The 18,636-nt window shown below is 40.9% G+C and overlaps 1 protein-coding gene across 1 annotated transcript in view; it reads right to left on the bottom strand.

The window, feature by feature from the left end:
• Window positions 1–590: 590 nt before the first annotated feature.
• Window positions 591–18,636, bottom strand: part of LAPTM4B (lysosomal protein transmembrane 4 beta) — a 62,836-nt gene continuing 44,790 nt past the window's right edge. Inside the window, exon 7 of the mRNA XM_010588420.3 lies at window positions 591–1,761. Coding sequence (XP_010586722.1) covers window positions 1,684–1,761 — 78 coding nt within the window. The 3' untranslated portion in view covers window positions 591–1,683. The remainder of the gene's footprint in view (window positions 1,762–18,636) is intronic.

Raw genomic sequence — 18,636 nt, 5'->3', positions numbered from 1 at the left:
CAAATGGCCAGGCCTGTCTTCCAAGGCACTTCTAGGTGGGTTGAAACTGCCAACCTTTCAGCTAGTAGTCAAATGCTTAACTGTTTGTGTGATCCAGGGGCTCCTTTTCCATCCCTAATAACCCCTAGTGTGTTTAACTTTGTGTGAATCTTAAAGGCATTAAACTTCAAGGGACAAAATTTCTTAGCTTGAGTTTATAAAGAATACTAATGAGATATACCAAACACTGAGGCTGATTCTCAAGGATAAAAATCTCTCCTCCTCCTCCCTCTTTTATTTTAATCTCCCCTTAGAAGTAGTAAAATCTTAACTGCTTATTCAAAGCACACTCTGGACATAAAGAAATCATATGCAAAACAGCTGACACATGGGGCTCGGTAGAGGCGCATGTTAGGAATATTGGAGCTGGGGTCTGTTTTGTTTCCCATGCCTCTTGGCCTAAGATGCTCCAATTTTATCAGCACTGAATTATCAAAAAATATGTGTATGTGAAACAAGCCATAAAGCCTCGTCAGGCTGAACCGAGTGCATCTGCAGGGCCACATCTGGGCAGAAAGGGTCCCCAGGTATAACCACCACAGGGTCAAAGGTTATTTTCTTAGATGGGGGCAAATTTCACTTTAATTGCAAAACCCTTCATTTACAACATATTCAATAATGAACAGAGTTGCTGACTTTTGAGCATATGAATACATTAAAGTCCCTTGAATTTCAAGTAGTCAAGATAAGAGCATTCAACAAGGAAAGCAACCCTCAATTTGCTGAAGACTGTTTTACATTTTAAAAGATAACTAGGCATACTAGGAAGTTCAAAGTAGTAGGATATACCTTCTGGGAAAGGAGAAGAAACCCTTTTTTCATATTAGCAGGCAAATACGTATATCAGCAGTTCCACTTGATAAAGCGAGCTGGAGAGCTGGATGTTATCCCTGAAACAGGCTAGGGCAGGAAGCTTAGTAAAATGGGGCCCAGGGAGAGGGCAGGAAACCAGGAGAAAGGGGCACCAGATACCATGCAGTGCCAACCAAATTAACTCACACCCTAGACACAGGCTGTATGAGAACAGCCCTGAAAATCACTGCTCTCACTGCCGGGTGCTGTCTAATGGTCTTAATTTAGCCCACTGAGAAAATCCTTGACCAGTAAATTCAAATTGTCATTGAGTTTAAGCTATGAAAAAATCTGAAGAAAATTCTTGCAACATATAGATAAGGTCGCCTATTTACCTAACCAGTGTAATAATTACACAAGTAACATTCCTGTTCTAATAAGGATTCGTTCTGTACAATGCAATGGTTTAAGAAAAACTCGATTTTTTTTACTTTATTTTATACTTTCAAAAGGGGCATAGGGAACACAGGGAAAAAGTGGGACTAAATCCCTAACTTCTCTGACTCAAGGTCCATCCAGAGTTTTAGGAAGTTTCAATGCCTACGGAAGGCTAGTGATGCCCGTGACACCCCCAACCCCTACGAAAAGAATTCTACAGTGAATCTATCACAGTGCTCTAGCTAAAGCTTATGTTTAAGATTACAGAGGGTTTCAACCTAACATCTAAATTTTAAAACTGTAGCATTTCAGCAAAAAATAATCTCGGAGAGCTCATCTCAGAAATGAAAGAACTATTGCTCAGGTGTCTGAAGTCAAGCTTCTGTTCTCAGCTCCACTCTCCGCCCTCCAAGCCTAGGTGGACACATATGGCGGCGGCGGCTCCTTGGCAGCGCCGTTCACTGCAGCATCATCATATGGGGGTAACAGCACCTGAGAAGGAAAAGTGAAAACGAGGATTAGCATTTCATAAGTGGAAATAAATCTCCTCCAGGTCTAACTTTCACTGAACTTTATATACAATTAAACAAGTGCCATAACCTGTACCAAGTTCAATTTTCCAGCAAGTAGATACACTTTGATGAAAGACTTTTTAAGCCCTAACTCAAAGAGGCAGATAGGAGAGACTTTCTCCCCTTTCTGAGTTTCCTGAACTCTGTCCATGTGCAGAACTACAGCACCCAGATGGTCAGAGGGCCAGAGGGTGAGTGAGGAGTGGGTGGTGCTTTCAGAAGAGCAAAGAGGGCTTCCGTATAAGTGTGTGTGTGCCTGCATGCACAGATGCAGCCTCAGGCAGGCACTTGACTGACTTTGGAACCACTCATGGTGAGATCTGGGTGGAACAGTAGGAAATACAGGGATTTGGTATCAATCTAGACTCAAAGCCTGGCTCAGCCACGTTTTATCAGTGTGACCTTGGGTAAGTAATTTAACCTCTTTCCATGTCTGTAAAATTGGGATATCTAAGAAGTACGAGTTAAATCAGTTACCATCGAGTTGACTCCAACTCATGGAGACCACATGTGTGTCAGAGCAGAACTGTGTTTTCAATGACGGATTTTTCAGAAGTAGGTTGCCAGGCCTTTCTTCCAAGGTGCCTCTGGTGGACTCAAACCACCAACCTTTTGGTTAGCAGCAGATTGTGTTAACTGCACCACCCACAGACACCTGAGAAAAAGGTCTACAAAAAGGAAAGTACCCAGCACACTGTGTGGTACACAACCTGAAATGGTAGACATAAGGTGATAAACTGTAAATGGCTTAGAGAGGAAGAAACACAAACAAGCACTAAATTTATTAATCACCTTTTTGTTTATATTTCAAGTAAGAAAAACAATAGCTTGTATTTATTTATAATCTGTTAACATAAGGAAACATGCGCTGAATGTGGCTTTCTTGAGAGTAGAAAACAAAACACGGTTACCAACTCAATATAATTAGCCTTAATTCAGTCAGCTAGCTTTTATTATGCATGCATTATGGGGCCAGGCATTGTGGGTACAAGAAAATAGGATGAGAACGTTAAAATAAAACCTTAACCACTTCAAGTGCCTTGTGAAAAGAGAAAGAATACTCACAAACAAAACAGAATAAATCCACTTTTTCTTTTACGAAACATTAGCTACATTTAAGGTGGTAAATGTTCGTCTCTTTCATGTATTTTCATTTATCTGTCCCTTAGGCTCCTAAAGTCACTAACATTTTCTTTTCAAGTTTCTGTTTTAAGCTTTAGTCACCACACCCCAAGCACACACACACATACACACCCCTCTAACAGCAAGCTTCATTGCTTATTCTTCTCTTCCTCTAGCTTTGGCGCACCTGCAGGGCTGAAGCCCTGTCTTACTTATCCCTAGTGTTGGGCCTGGTGCCCATTCTACAGTTGGAAATCAGGGGTGTTCGTGGAATAAATGAAGTATCTTTTAGGCTAAGGCCCTGAAGAATCTACCGGTTCATCAGGTGGAGAGGAGGAGCTTGGTTGGCATTCTACACAGAGGGCATCTATATTTGGTTAGGGGCCAATGCGGAGACAGAAATCTCATAATTATTTGAACAGAGAAAGTCCAAGCTAAGGAATTATTAACAGGAATTGTCTAAGGGGGGAAAAAAGAGAACTGTAGTGGATACTAGTCCAGGCTGAGGGTACTCAAGGAAGGAAGAAACATGCAAAGGGGTTCTTTCCCCATGGCTGGAGAGGGTGTGGTTGAGACCCACTGAAATCTAGTCAGGAGGTCACGGCTGGTGTGCAAAAAAACACCTGTTGGAGGGCTGCTGCAGGGAGTGCTATTGGCTTGCTGCCAGAAGCTGCTCATGGGGAGGTGCCATTTACCCTGGAAACTGCATGAGAAAAGGCTGTGTGTTGGGGTGCTGATAAGCGTATCATGAGGAGGTACAGCTGCTAGGCTCCCCTCCCCCAGGGCACCGCCAGTAAGATCCAAACACTGTGGCACACATAGGAACCAGAAAAGAAAATCTCTTCTTCCTCCAGTGCCCACTACTAACAAGCTTAACATTGTGCCAGCTGGCAAAAGATAAACATTTAGAGCAATTATCAGCCCAATCAGGCTAAAAGGGAAAAGTTGGTGTTGAGAAGCAATAAACTCATTACTGGCACAGCCACACTCAAGTAATGACAACAGGCATGACAGTCATTACTGTCAGCTTCACGCCTTTGTTTCTGAAAGCAGTAGTGATGCTGTGCCGGTGTCCCAAACACTTTATACTTCTGACATTACCCAAGGTTCGGGTCTGAGGCGTATTGCCAAGGCTGAAAGGCAAAGGAGCACCCAAGACACACTCACATACAGGATGCCAGTCTCAGACAAAGAAGCAGTGCCCTTCCCACAAAAGGAAACCATACTGAATACCTAGTCTGTAGAGAGTACTCACTAATGGCAACACAAACCTGAAAACACATCACTGTCTTCTGAGGAACTCAGTCGTCCAGTTCACCACTCTACTCTTCCGTCAATGTGTTGTACTATGGTGGCTCATGTCTTACTATGATGCTGGAAGTTAACGCTAGTATTTCAAATACCAGCAGGGTCAGCCATGGTGGGTGGGTTTCAGTGGAGCTTCCAGGCTAGGAAAAAGGGCCTCGAGATCTACTTCCAAAAATTACCAATGAAAACCCTATGGATCACAACAGAATATTGTCTGATATAGTGCTGAAAGATGAGCCCTATAGCTGGAAGGCATTACACAATAGCTGCAACCATGGGCCTAAACATATCAATTATCATGGGTATGCCACAGGACTGGGCAACATTTCTGTCTGTTGCACATTAAGGTCGTGTGATTCAGAGCCAACTGGACAACAACAAGTAGTCTAGTGGAGGGCAGAGACTGGTAAACTTTAGCATGATCAATGCCTAGGCATTGAAAAGATGCTAAAGAAACGAGGTACAAGTAATTTAGGCTAGAGGTTCAACGAAGGCCTCTCAGTAGGATAAATAGGAGGTGACAAACCATTGAGTGAAGAGGATGACATTCCAAGGTAAGAGCTCATGCAAAGGTAGGGAAGCATGAAAACACAGCACTTTCTGGGAACTGTAGGGGATTTGCTATGGTGAATTTTCTGGGAGAACGTGGGGAGGTGAAGCTGGACAGATAAGCCAGGGTCAGAGCATGAAGAGTGAACCTTGTGTACCACCCGTAAGGAGTTTTATCCAGTATCTAACAGCAGCATTTCCACTAGAAATCCTAAAAGTTTCAGCTTGAGCTGAAGGAAAAAATGTATTCTGCATGTTTGATTTTAGGACTGAGCCTCCAGCATGCATGGGTAAGCACACTCATATGCTTGCAAACACACACATACAATACATGGAATTAGATGATTCCACTTACAACAAGTGAAAACAACTGTGATCGGCACTAGAAATAATAAATTTAGCATGACCGAGCCTCAGCATTATGCTCCACAACTTCATTAAATAATTTACTGATTCAGATCTATCATTATCCTTTGATAAATTATCCTAAAACACAGTGAAGCTACCTTAAAAAGGAGTGAAATCAGCCACTGCACCCAATGTTGTGTGTGTGTGTTTTTAATGAGCAAAACACAACGCTCAAATCATACTCTCCAAAATGTTCACACAAGATTAAACATATAATTTTCTTAAAAAGAGAAAAAAAAAAAATCGCTGCAAAATTTGCCTTTTGTCCAAATAGGCTTACTTTTACTTTTAATTTGGCAGTTTATCACTGTTTCTCGCTACTTATCTGCAAACTTATTTTAAAATTTCATTTTACATTAGTATTTTAACACCTTGATGTCCACCTCTCTCAAATATTCTATTGTCTCTGACCCTTTATCTGAAGGTCAACATACCTGGTGAAGAGTTTCTCCTGTCATGAAAATTTCTGAAACCCTCATTGTCTTCACTTCCCCATTGCCACCCACTAAATGCCAACTTAAAAAAGGCTCTTCATACAGCACCTCAAGCTACTGGATGACCTTCAAAAGTTCTTCAAACGGAATTGGTTTTAAATTCTTGGAGGGACAGTATCATCTTTTTATCTAAATGATAGTGATGACTTCAAGAAAGGGTCTGGTTTCAACCCACCTGGATCAAAGGAGAATGAAGAACACTAACGACACAAGGTAATTATGAGCCCAAGAGACAGAAAGGGCCACATAAATCAGAGACTACATCAGCCTGAGACCAGAAGAGCTAGATGGTCCCCGGCTACAACCAATGTCTGCCCTGACAGGGAATGCAACAGAGAATCCCTGAGCGAGCAGGAGAGCAGTGGGATGCAGGACCCAAATTCTCATAAAAAGACCAGACTTAATGGTCTGACTGAGACTGGAAGGACCCCAGTGGTCATGGCCCCCAGACCTTCTGTTGGCCCAGGACAGGAACCATTCCCAAGCCATTCAGACAGGGATTGGACTGGACAATGGGTTGGAGAGGGATGCTGGTGAGGAGTGAGCTTCTTGGATCAGGTGGACACTTGAGACTATGTTGGCATCTCCTCCCTGGAGCGGAGATGAGAGGGTAGGGGGGTTAGAAGCTGGTGAAATGGACACAAAAAGACAGAATGGAGGGAGGGAGTGGGTTGTCTCATTAGGGGGAGAGCAATTGGGAGTTATGTAGCAAGGTGTATATAAGCTTTTGTGCGAGAGACTGACTTGATTTGTAAACTTTCACTTAAAGCACAATAAAAATTAAAAAAAAAAAAAAAAAAAAAGGGTCTGGTGAAATAAGGATGGCCGTATCCTTTCTATTACCGTCTGTAAATACTGACTAAAAACAAAGGCTATTTTCCTTTTCCAAAAAGATCAATGAAGTGCTTGGAAATATGAGAAAGTAACCATAGGGTCAATTAAGATATGCCAATTAAGATGCCAGACAACAAAAGTAGTGATAATTCAACTATTTTCACATTTTTAGAAGTTGACATTCAGTTAAACTCAGCCTTTCATTATTTTAAAAAGTTTAATTATTCACAATGAATGACCAGAAAAATAATACCTGAGGGCTAAGAATACGGGTCATGTCCTACTTCAAACTAATGTCACTGCCTGGCAAAACAGTTGGTACTCAACACAAATCTATATATTAGAAACGCCAAACATAGACCATTTTGCTTCAAGCAATACTTTAAGACCATTGTACTTCAACACAACCAAATTCTCATCTCAGTACAGTCTGCTGGAGTTTGTTTTAACAGGATCTGACTTATAGAATAACTCGATGATAGTGTGATTCTCTCCCATCCTGATGGCCCCAGAAGCATCTGTGTATCAGGAAGGACAGCATGTATCTACTCATAGTGTCTATTGGGAGTCATTATACTAGGTGACAACATTCTGGTGGGAAGGAAGGTCATCATTCATTTCAATTCAACTCAACAAATACTAAGTGCTACCAGAGGAAACTTCATTCTTCTCAGCTATATTAACATATGGATCACTGGAGGGACAAATAAATTAACATGAAAGGTTGTAATAGAATAGAAGTGCTTCCAACTGGGCATAAATCTATAAGTCACTAAAATTTGGAAAACTAATCAACTTCATCAAATAATAAGAAAGGATTAATGCTCAAGAGGAAAAGAACTACTGGAAAAAATAAGAAGTGTTTTGGTAGGGTAATTAGAATTGGACTTTTATTGTAATATCAAAGTCAAGCCACTAAAGGCTTATTGGGAATTTTATAGTTGCTAGGGTTATGCTCCCAAAAGTATTATGTATGTTATACAAATGTCTTTAGATAGTCATAAAAATATATCACAAAATGTTAAGAAGATACACCAATTACGCTCATGGGTACTAGGGGAACCACAAACGGACTGCAAGGAATCTATAAGTCCCCTGAAATTGCATGCAAAATTTTGTCTCTTAATTCTCCTGGGGAGAGGGTCTATAGCTTTGATCAGATTCTCAAAGAACCATCCCTGGTGATTTTGGGGTCTAGGATCATGGGGACAGTACAAGACACAAGGTAAATGGTACCATTTAAGTCTGTTTGCTGTCCCTCACATGCTAATAAGGGTGAGGTAAAGTTAAAATGAAAGCATGGCCCAGAATAATGACAGCTGTGTGGCACCTGATCCACACTGGAGTATGGGGGAGGAGAAGCTCTGGGCAAGAAACAGAACCGACAGATTATCTTACATAGTTGGACATTGTGGAAGTAATATCAATAGGTAATTGACACATATGATGGCCATTTAGAAAGGTTTGGGGCTAGGTAAAAAGCTGGGCAGCTGAGGAACCAAGGCAAATATTAGCTCAGGAAAAAAAAAGTTGTGCAAGAAATGGAATGTACACTACAGAGCTCTGCACTGAACAATATTTACAATATAGTAGCAGCATGAAAGGAGCAGAGAATACAGGAGAATAAGAGTTAAATTCTGTTCAACAGAAGTCAAAAGGTATCTCAAATTGTTAATAAAAAATGAGCAATATAAACATAACCCGTTGAGCTGATTCTGATCCATAGCAGCCCTACAGGACAGAGCAGAACTGCCCCACAGGGTTTCCAAGGAGCAGCTGGTGGATTCAAACTGCCAACATTTTGGTTAGCAGCAGAGCTCTTAACCGCTGTGCTCCCAGGGCTCCAATATAAACACAGTATTTTGAAACATGGAGGTAAATACTAGAAACAAGTAAAAAGAAACAAGGGTATATACTGTTGGAGTGAAGGGGGGGGGTAGGCAAGAGCAGAAGAGGACAAAATAGTTCAATACCATGATTTTTAGCTATGTCCCTGCAATACTATGTTAAAAATAAACCCATTACCTATTGCTGTCGAGTCGATTCTGACTCACAGCTACCATATGGGGACAGAGCAGAACTGCCCCATAGGGTTTCCAAGGATTGCCTGATGGATTTCAACTGCCAACCTTTTGGTTAGCAGCTGTAGCTCTTAACCACTACGCCACCAGGGTTACCGTTAAAAACAAAGATAACATTTAAAAAATAAAAGGATAATCATGACAGCCTTGAAGGAAAGAGGAAGTCATCAAAGGACAACTTTCAACCTGCAGATGCCAGGCAGGGAAAGAGCCACCCCATTCCTTTTGCCTTCTCTGAAGGCAGGGCATTGTGAGTTTACCTATGAGCCTCTGCAGGGGCCTGGAAAACAACCCCATCTCACAAAAACATGATTCTCAACAGAAAGAATGGCAGTAGGGCTGGACACACGCAGAACAGACAGTGAGTAATGCAACCGGGGAAGATGTGTTGTCTGATGTTATAACCTAGGGGCTGAAATTGTGTTTTACAGGGAAGTTGTAAGGACTGGTCCCCTTGCTTGCTCGAGACTCTGCCATTCCTATGATCCTCAAAATCCATGTTAACACATAATCTAGAGTAGTCCAAACACTGGCAGAAACTAGAGAACTAAGATGTCACCCACCCAGAAAGATGTCACCAGGCACCCCCAAAGAAATAAGCATGTGCAATGGGCAAATGAACAATTCTTTTACGTTCTACTCACGCACAGGCCAACAGCAGCCCAATGTTTCATGGCAAACCCTGGTTTTCAATATCTGGCTCTATCCTACCTAACTTATTTCCATGACTCCCTAGCACAGCAAGCTCATTACCCATTTAGATCCTTTTCTTGTGCTACTTCTTTCTTCTGGAATACTTTTCTTTCTTCTGTTATTCCATAGAAAGCCCAAACAATCCAAGGCTCAAGTTAAATTCACTTCTAACATGGAGATCTCCTGAAATATTCCAGCCTTGATTACTCCTCTCAACTATAGTATGCAATTGCAGTACAACGAATAAGTTCTAGAAATCAAAAACACTATGATTATATATTTTTATAGATAATACAAAGTCATAAGCGTAGAACTGGAAAAGGTAGTGATTACAGAACTCAGACACTACTATTACTCTCCTGAAATGCTTATATAATGTAACAATTCAATTTTATACTCTTGTACTCTTCACTGCCTTGTAAGAAAAGTTCCTAAAAAGCAAGTACCTCTAAAAAGTTCATAAAAAGCAAGAGTTTTATACTTCTGAATCCCTTCTCAGCACTGGTTCTTAGCCAGAGGTGTGTTCAAGTTTGAGTTCTATCACTTACCAGCTATATGACTGAGGTCGAATTGCAGAGGCTGAAATATGGCAATAGACTGGGCTCAAATTACAGCCCCATGATTTATGAACCCTAGAGTCCTGCAAGGAGCCCTGGTGGTGCTGTGGATAAGTGCTTGGCTGCTAACCAAAAGGTCAGTGGTTCGAATATACCAGTTTCTTTGCAGGAGAAAGATGTGGCAGCCTGCTTCTGTAAAGATGATAGCCTTGGGAACCCTATGGGGAAGTTCTACTCTATGAGTTGGAACGTACTCAAAGGCAATGGGTTTGGTTTTTGGTTTGGAGTCCTGCAAGTTACTCAATCTACCTGAACTTCAGCTTCCATACCTATAAAATGAGGACCATGATAGATACCTCTCTAAAGGCTGCTGAAAGGACTTACTGTGAGATTAACACCTGACGCACTGGGTATAGGCTTAGCATTTGGGAGCTCAGTAAATAGCAGCAATTATCCAACTGTGGCAAGATAATTAACATGGTATTATTTTGTCTACACCAGTTCAACTACACACCTTCCTTAAGGAGCACTTTGCTCATAAATTTATTCACTTGGGTTAGGAAAGAAGTTCCTTTTCCTTCTCTAGCTCTGGTGGCTGCAGTAAGTATTAGAGGCTGAAATTTAAGCTGCTCTAAGCCACACACACTGAAGAAAGTAGGTGGCTGGATAAATGCCTACAAGGTCACTGAACTAACAACCTATTGACCTAGATCCTCCCTCAGGGATCCTGAAAATATTTCTGTTCTTGACTACAGAAGAATATGCCAGAAGGTTCTGCTGAAAAACTGTGAGTAATTCTTTTGGAAGCAGCCAGCTTGTGATTCCTTTTCCCTCAAGCTGGGAATGGAGCATTTCATTCATCCCTGTCCCCTAACTCCTTTGCCAAATCTCAACAAAAGTAACTGAATGATAAGGGAGACAAAAGGGACACCATTTTTACTGGACACTGCATATTTGCAGGAGGTGTGGGCATATAGTTATAATTCTAAAATCCAAAGTAACGTTCCGTTGAAACACCATCTCCCTTCAATCATTCCTTAACCAAATATACCTGGAACATCTATCACAGGACAGATGTGGTGCCAGGTGCTAGGGAGGCGAAGATGAAGACACAGGTTATTTCATCAACCGACTGAAATCTGGAGAACAATGACCTATGTTAAATCTAGCAGTATTCATCACAGGAGTTGAAAAATCCACGTAAATGCTTATGTCATGAATGACCTGTAAAGCTGTAGGTGGTTTGCTGTAGCTGGACGCTGGGTACATGAACTGGGATTGTAAGAGATGAGCCTAGAACAACAGGCAAGGATCTGATTGTGACTGGCCTTGCAAGCAATGAAAGAAAAGTGGGGTCTTTTTCTATAAAAACCAGTGATCTTCACCATTCTTGGGGGTAGAGAACTTAGGTAATGTTCATGTGTAAGAGATTCCCATGAGCACACACAGGCTTGTGCTTTTATTTTTATAAAATTAACTGTTCCCCTCTCCCCCCAACATGTGGAAAAATAAAATACCTCTATACGTGGAGTTTTTTTTAAAGATCCTTTGGGAGGTAGTGGGTGGGAAGCACGGTATTCATGGAAAACATAACAATGGCTCATAAAAGCACAAATACTGACAATACATCAGTAACAGTCCAACAAGGCTGCTTCACAAACATGAATAACTTGGCAGGATGAAGTCATAACTTCACTCTCTTTTCTCTCTTCAAGAAAGTATTAGAATGCAAGCATCTGAGACTGATGTTATTATAGGAATAATCTTGAATCTTCTCTCAACTTATTAAAAAAAAAAAAATCAAAATACTGGCAAACTCAGATTTAAAATCTTACCCCACACCTCAAAATGACTGGTATGGAACAAAATGGTGTGATGTCCCAATTGAGAAGTGCCACAGTAATAAAGGGCAGAACCCCTGGAGGCTTTTAAATACAGGGATGATGAAATCAGATTTATCATTTAGAAAGATCAACCTGTCAACAAAACAGACTAAAAAAATGGAAGAGAAGGTAGGGCTCAAGAGACCAATTACAACAAATTTACAGATGACGATCCCTAGGTTATTGGCTTAGGTGACTGAGTGGATATTACCACCATTCACTAGAACATAAGAAATGACAAAGATGTGGAAGAAATGGAGTGAGGCCTGCAGGTAGTCTCTCTGTGGAGATGACCACTGAGCAGCTGGGCATATGGGCATGGAGCTTAAGAGGGTCCTGACCTAATTCATACAATCTATTTCCTTCACCTTGGATAAACAAAGAGCAAGGCCAGTAATTTATTAAATATCATTCATTCGCGTCATCAATAAATATTGGTCCTACTGTGTGCCAGGCATCGAGAATACCACAATGAACGAAACTGCCTTGTAATAAAGACATCTTAAACAATTAAAACCAAACCCACTACCGTCGAGTCGATTCCGACTCATAGCGACCTTACACAACGGAGCAGAACTGCCCCATAGAGTTTCCAAGGAGTGCCTGGTGGGTTTGAACTGCTGACTTTTTGGCTAGCAGCCATAGCACTTAACCACTACAATTAGAGGTGCAATTACCAACTGGTGACATCTTACAGTCAGTGAATCTAATATACCAGGAGATGGGGGAAAAAAAATAAATGATTGAGAGATTCCAGTGAGGAACTCTCTTCATCTATAGAAAGGACTTGTTTCCAAAAGCCAATATGGTAGAAGTAGATTTTATCCTCGATTCATTGCAAAACTACTAAGTTGTCCTCACTTGATATTATAGGAGAAAATCTATATTCCCCTTAGTTCTCAGCAGAGAAGCTGCTCAAATTTTTATATAGATTATATTTATAATATAAAATTTGTACTTCACATCTTCAAATTGGGTCAAGAAATTCTCACTGGTGGGATATTTGGACAGGAAACACAAAAATAATATAGCAGTCCAAATTGAATGTTAACATGGTTCTGAGCATTTAAACATCTAATATTTAAGTAAATATTAGATATTTAAATACTGAGGAAAAAGAAGTACAAAGTGTGGACTACCATCCCAGTAACCCTACCAAAGGCATCCCAGCTGCTTATTCTCCGTGTCCCCCAAGCCTTAATGTGCTACGCCACCTACTGTACATATTTCCTTCAGGACTTGACGCACCATTTTAGGGGCTACCAACACCTGCCATGCTCAGCTCAACGGCTGCCTCAGGACTTCAGCTGGAAATGTGGGAGGGTGCCAGCAGAACCTGTTAGTCTCTGAGATCTCGGGCTCTCATACACTTCCCTCCAGCCCTCCCTCACATTAACGGTAAGGGAGGAATATCTCCTACTTCTTGTCCCCAACAAATCAATTGCTCAATTTTGTTACAATCCAATCTGTGTCCATAAGCGTAGTTTTTTCATAGCTGTAACCACATACAAACGTCCATATTCTGCTTTTTAAAACATAAGCTTTTCTTCTATACCCATGCTGTTTACAACAATTTTTATGGCAACAAAGACATTTTACAAGTAGATATACCCTTATTTAATCTAACCATTCCCCAATTATTAGATAATTAGATTGGATAATTATGCCGTTAAAAACAATGCTGCGTGAACATTTTATTCATTTTTTAAAATTATATTTCCAGAAACATTTCCTATAATGTTAAAAATAAAAGTGAATACCTCATTTGTCCCTAGGGTAAAATCAATATGGACTCCATTTTGGGCATATGTGATTAAATAAGAAGTCAAGTTCTGGGTATGTTTTAAAGTAAAATGGTTGACAACGAAAATTGAGTTTATTTGAAATGTTCTTCCAGAACTTTTAGGTTTCCAATATCTATATTCTGATTTGACTGCTCCGGGTGCCCTCTCTCGTGAAATGCTGAGAACCCCCACCCCCAATGTCTCTTAACATTTCAAAGTGCACATACAGGTTTCTCCAAAGTTGCTCTGAGATGAAACAACTGGAAGGTTATGTCTGTCAGATAATTTCTAGCAGGCCAGGATATTTTTAAAAATGTATATTTCATTGATGTAAGAATATCACACAGCAGGAAAGAAATACGAGCCGAGTTAATGCCACACGCTGGCAGCCTGAGCCGTGTAACGTGTATTACAGCAGAGGCAAAGCTTTCAAGAGGAGATCTCAGGGGAAGGTCAGTCCAATCTCACACACGATGCTTTTATATTAGGACCAACAGGTAAGCATATATGAAGCCATGTGTACCTATGAAGACTATATCAGGAAAACGCATGGGACTGAATTACAGGAAGCAGGACTATTTGGCACAACTTTAAACAAAGTAGCTGCCTTTTTTGTTCCCTTTTCTTCCACTCTTCTAAATCACTCCTCCCTTCCCTTCCACTGTGCCACCAAGGCAAAAGCAAGCAAAAAAAAAAAAAGTCCCACTGCTTCTAAAGTCTGTGACTTTACTTGAGAAGAATTGTCTAAAGGAATTGTTTTCCTGCTTCATTCCTCATCCAGGTCACATACATGCCAAGCACTGACGGCGTGAAGAGCCTAAATAGACCATAGTCTGCAAGGAAGTTGAGGAAGAACAAAGATGGGAGCCACGCTGCTGAGGCTATAATCCTGGCTCCTGCTACCTACTGGCCACACGATCTTGGGAAGTTACCCACTTGGTGACTCAATCTACCAGCTTGTAACTCAGGGATTCATAGAACCAACTTCAAGGACTCTTACGAGATTACAAGAGTTAATATATGTAATGCACTTGGCACAGAACCTGGCAGTGGTGACCACAGTGTGTTTGGGATAGGGTGGAGCCTGTAACACAAAAGCTATAGAAGAGGAAAGTGTATCAATGGAGAGAGAAGCTGAGCTGAATGACATGTGGGAACGCTGCCAAAGAGATGAAAGCACAAAAAGGTGGCTGACCAGGTAACTTTTAAGATCTTGCCCTACCCTGATTTTACGTTATGGTTGCACACAACAGAATACTTGACGATCTTCTCATCCCACGTCCCCTCAATTATCAACTATCATTTCTAAGTCCTACAGCCCTCTCAAGTCTTTCCTCTCTTTTCATTCCCTCTATTACTGTCCTGAATCAGACTGTCAACATCATCTCTAACCCTGACTATGGAAATACTGAAGTTTATATCAATCTGTGATATTGGCCTTGGTCTTTCAAAGTTTAAAAAAAAAAAAAAAGCCTAGACAGGTCACACAAACTATTAAAGAGGGAAAAAGAGATACCTAAAATTGAGACATTATAAATAATATCTCCCTTTTATTTTTTTTTTATATTACAGTACTTAATGGGTCAGACAAGGAGCCCTGCAGGCACAATGGTTAAGCACTTCGCTGGTAGTTGAACCCACCAAGTTGCTCATTGGGAGAAAGACCTGACAATCTGTCTCCCTAAAGATTACAGCCAAAAAAACCTTATGGGGCGGTTCCACTGTGTCACACATGGAGTCACTACGAGCTGAAAATCGACTTGACGGCACCCAGCAGTAATAGGTCAGAAGCTTCAAGGCCAATGAACCAAAGGCTAGAGTTTCAAACCCTCTAGAACTCTGTTGGAGGCCTGGTGGTGGAGTGGTTGAGAACCTGGCTGCTAATCAAAAGGCTGGTGGTTCGAATCCACCAGGCACTCCTTGGAAACCCTATGGGGCAGTTGTACTGTGTCCTATATGGTTGCTATGAGTCGGAATTAGCTCGATGGTAACAGGTTGGGTTAGAAGTTTGTCAACTCTTTTAGTCCCATTCTTGGAAAATATTCTTTCTCCTCCCTTCCTTTCACTGTCTCCTGGATCCTTTGGTTCATTTAGGCAGAGAACCATAGTGAAAGGTTTGTTTTCTTTGTGAGATACTTTTCATATACATGAATCTGAAATGTCCAGGACTGAAAAGATCTCAAGAGCCAGCCTAGTAACCACCTATCAGGCAAAGCCTTCCTCAAAAACATTTCAGAAAGTTAGTTATGACTTCTCTACAGAATCTTAAAAAATGACTGCTATACATTCATTTTGGTAACATTCTAGTTTCTCAGGGAAAAAGAAACTTCTGAAGTCTAACTAAAAATCTCTCTTGCTGTCAATTTAGGTCATTCCCTCCCTTTTTGCCTTTCCATAGTAAAAAAAAAAAAAAAAAGTAGAGGAAAAAAAATGAACAAAACTCATACTATACAGTACAGAACTTGTTCCTAAAATCCAATTTATACCTAGGAAGTAATGAACTCCTTGATTTAAAAAAAACAGTGGAATTTTAATGCACTATTTCTTAAAGTCAGAGCTCTGCTGCTAACCAAAAGGTCAGCAGTTTGAATCTACCTGTCACTCCTTGGAAACCCTACAGGATCACTATGAGTTGGAATCGACTCAACGGCAATGGGTTTTTTTTTTCCCCCTTAAGGTCAAGGAGTCCTGTTTGTGCTCACGGAAAGGTCAGCTGTTCAAACCTACCAGCTACTCCACGGTAGAAAGATGTGGCAGTCTGCTTCCATAAAGATTACAGCCTTGGAAACCCCTTGGGGGCAGGTCTACCCTCTCCTAGAGTGTCGCAAGGAATTGCAACAGACTCAATGGCAGTGGGTTTGGTTTTTGAGATTTCTTAGTCATTGAGACCATTACTAAATCACACCCCATGCCACCCTACCCCCGCCCAAGGTCAGCCTTGATTAATCTCAAGCACCTCAATGAGAAATCTATTGGGAAATAGCTGTAGGGGAGATAACCGGGCCTTTACTCTTGACTGTGTTTTTCGAGCAGCCACAGACTCAAAAGATAGGTCCCACACAACAAAATACTTTTTGAAGTCAAAACAAAAGAGCTTGTAGATAACTCTTAAACTGGATTAGCACCTACAATATGACATGGGGTAATATTCCATGAAGTTTAAAATTGTTCTATTTATCCCTAAATAGCTAAGAATTTTCCTACATTACCCAAGGCTATGACCCTTTTATCTGGAATCAGTATTTCAGACACCATTTTGGCTGAACATTAATCTGACTCTTTTATGGTGCCCTAATTCCAAAGGAATTATGTTCCCTACTTTCAGATTTAACAAAATACTGGATACTACCATGATTCTAGTCTTTATTAGTTTTAGTATTAACAAAACAAGGTTGCATAGATTAAAACATTTTTAAACATCTCAATTTGTATAAAATTTAATGTGAAGAAAATCTGTTTCTATAATCTACATGTTTAGTGGGTTTTTTTTGAACATTTTATTGTGGTTTAGGTGAAAGTTTACAGAGCAAATGAGTTTCCCATTCAACAATTTATACACAGCTTGTTTTGTGACATTGGTTGCAATCCCCTCAATGTGCCAGTACTCTCCCCCTATCCTCCCTGGGTTTCCCATGTCCATTTGTCTGGCTTTCCTGCCCCTTCCTGCCTTCTGAACTTTGCTTTTGGGCAAATGCTGCCCTTTTGGTCTTGTATGGTTGAATGGTCTAAGGTGCATCTTCCTCACGGGGGTTACTGTTCTCTTTACAGGTCTATTGTTTTGCTGAGAGGTGCTCTCTTGGAGTGGGTTCAGTTCCAACTTTGAAAGGTATCCAGGGGCCATAGTCTCAGGGGTTCCACCTGACCACTGAATCTGACTGTTTTTATGAATTTTAATTTTGTTCCACTTTGTTCTCCCACTCTGCCCCGGACCTTCTATTGTGGCCCCGTCAGAGCGGTCAGTAGTGGTAGCTGGGCACATCTAATTCTTCTGGTCTCAGGCTAGTGGAGGCTGTGGATTACGTAGTTTGTTAGTCCTTTCGACTGTTTCCTTGAGTCTTTTGTTTTCTTCATCCTTCTTTGGTCCCAATGGGAAGAGACCAATAGTTGTATCTCAGATGGCTGCTCACAAGCTTTGAAGATCCCAGTCACTACTTACCAAGGTAGGATATAGAACATTGTCTTTATGGCCTATGTTATGCCTACTGACCTAGATGTCCTCCAAAACTATGGGCCTAATCTCTCAAGTCTAGTGCTTCAGTCCCACGAAGTGGTGGTTATGGTAAGAGGTTTTCATGACTATGCACCCTGTGTACTCTATTATATACATGTATATATTCCCAGTATATAAAAATATGTAGAAATGTCTACTGCCAAACCTATACATGCTCATGGGTATACTCCCATGCACCATTCCACACCTGCTCAGCTTACATATTACCTATATATCTACTTATAAATTACTATTATCACTGTTGTTGAAGGATTGTATATGTAATAGAGCTTACCATTGTTGCTTATTACTCTTGCATACCTCGGTGTCTTCCTTTGCCTTGGTCACACTGTGTTGACTTCCCCCATATTGTGTTTTGTCTTTCCCTTCACCAGAGTTAATATGTGTCTACTATATACTTAGTGATTTCCCCTCCTTCCCCCTCCCATTCCCGGTAATCACCAAAGAATGTTTCTTTCTGTGTGTAAACCTTTTCTTGATATTTTTATAATAGTGGACTTATGCAATATTTGTCTTTTTGTGATTGACTTATTTCACTCAGCATAATGTCCTCCAGAGGCATCCATGCTGTGAGATGTTTCATGGATTCGTTATCTGCTACCATTGCACAGTATTCCATTGTGTGGATGTCCCACAGTTTGTTTATCCATTCATCCACCACTGGGCACTTAGGTTGTTTCCATCTTTTTGTTATTGTGAATAATGCTGCAATGAACGTGGGTGTGCATATGTCCACTCACGCCACAGCTCTTATTTCTCTAGGATATATACCTAGTAGTGGGCCTGCTGGATCATAAGGTATTTCTATTTCTTGCTTTTTAAGGAAGCATCATACTGTTTTCCACAGTGGT

This window comes from Loxodonta africana, chromosome 14 (genome assembly GCF_030014295.1).
Source record: "Loxodonta africana isolate mLoxAfr1 chromosome 14, mLoxAfr1.hap2, whole genome shotgun sequence".
Classification (NCBI taxonomy): Eukaryota; Metazoa; Chordata; class Mammalia; order Proboscidea; family Elephantidae; genus Loxodonta; species Loxodonta africana.
The sequence above is the reverse complement of the archived record's forward strand: the minus strand, read 5'-3'. Positions and strand labels throughout refer to the sequence as shown.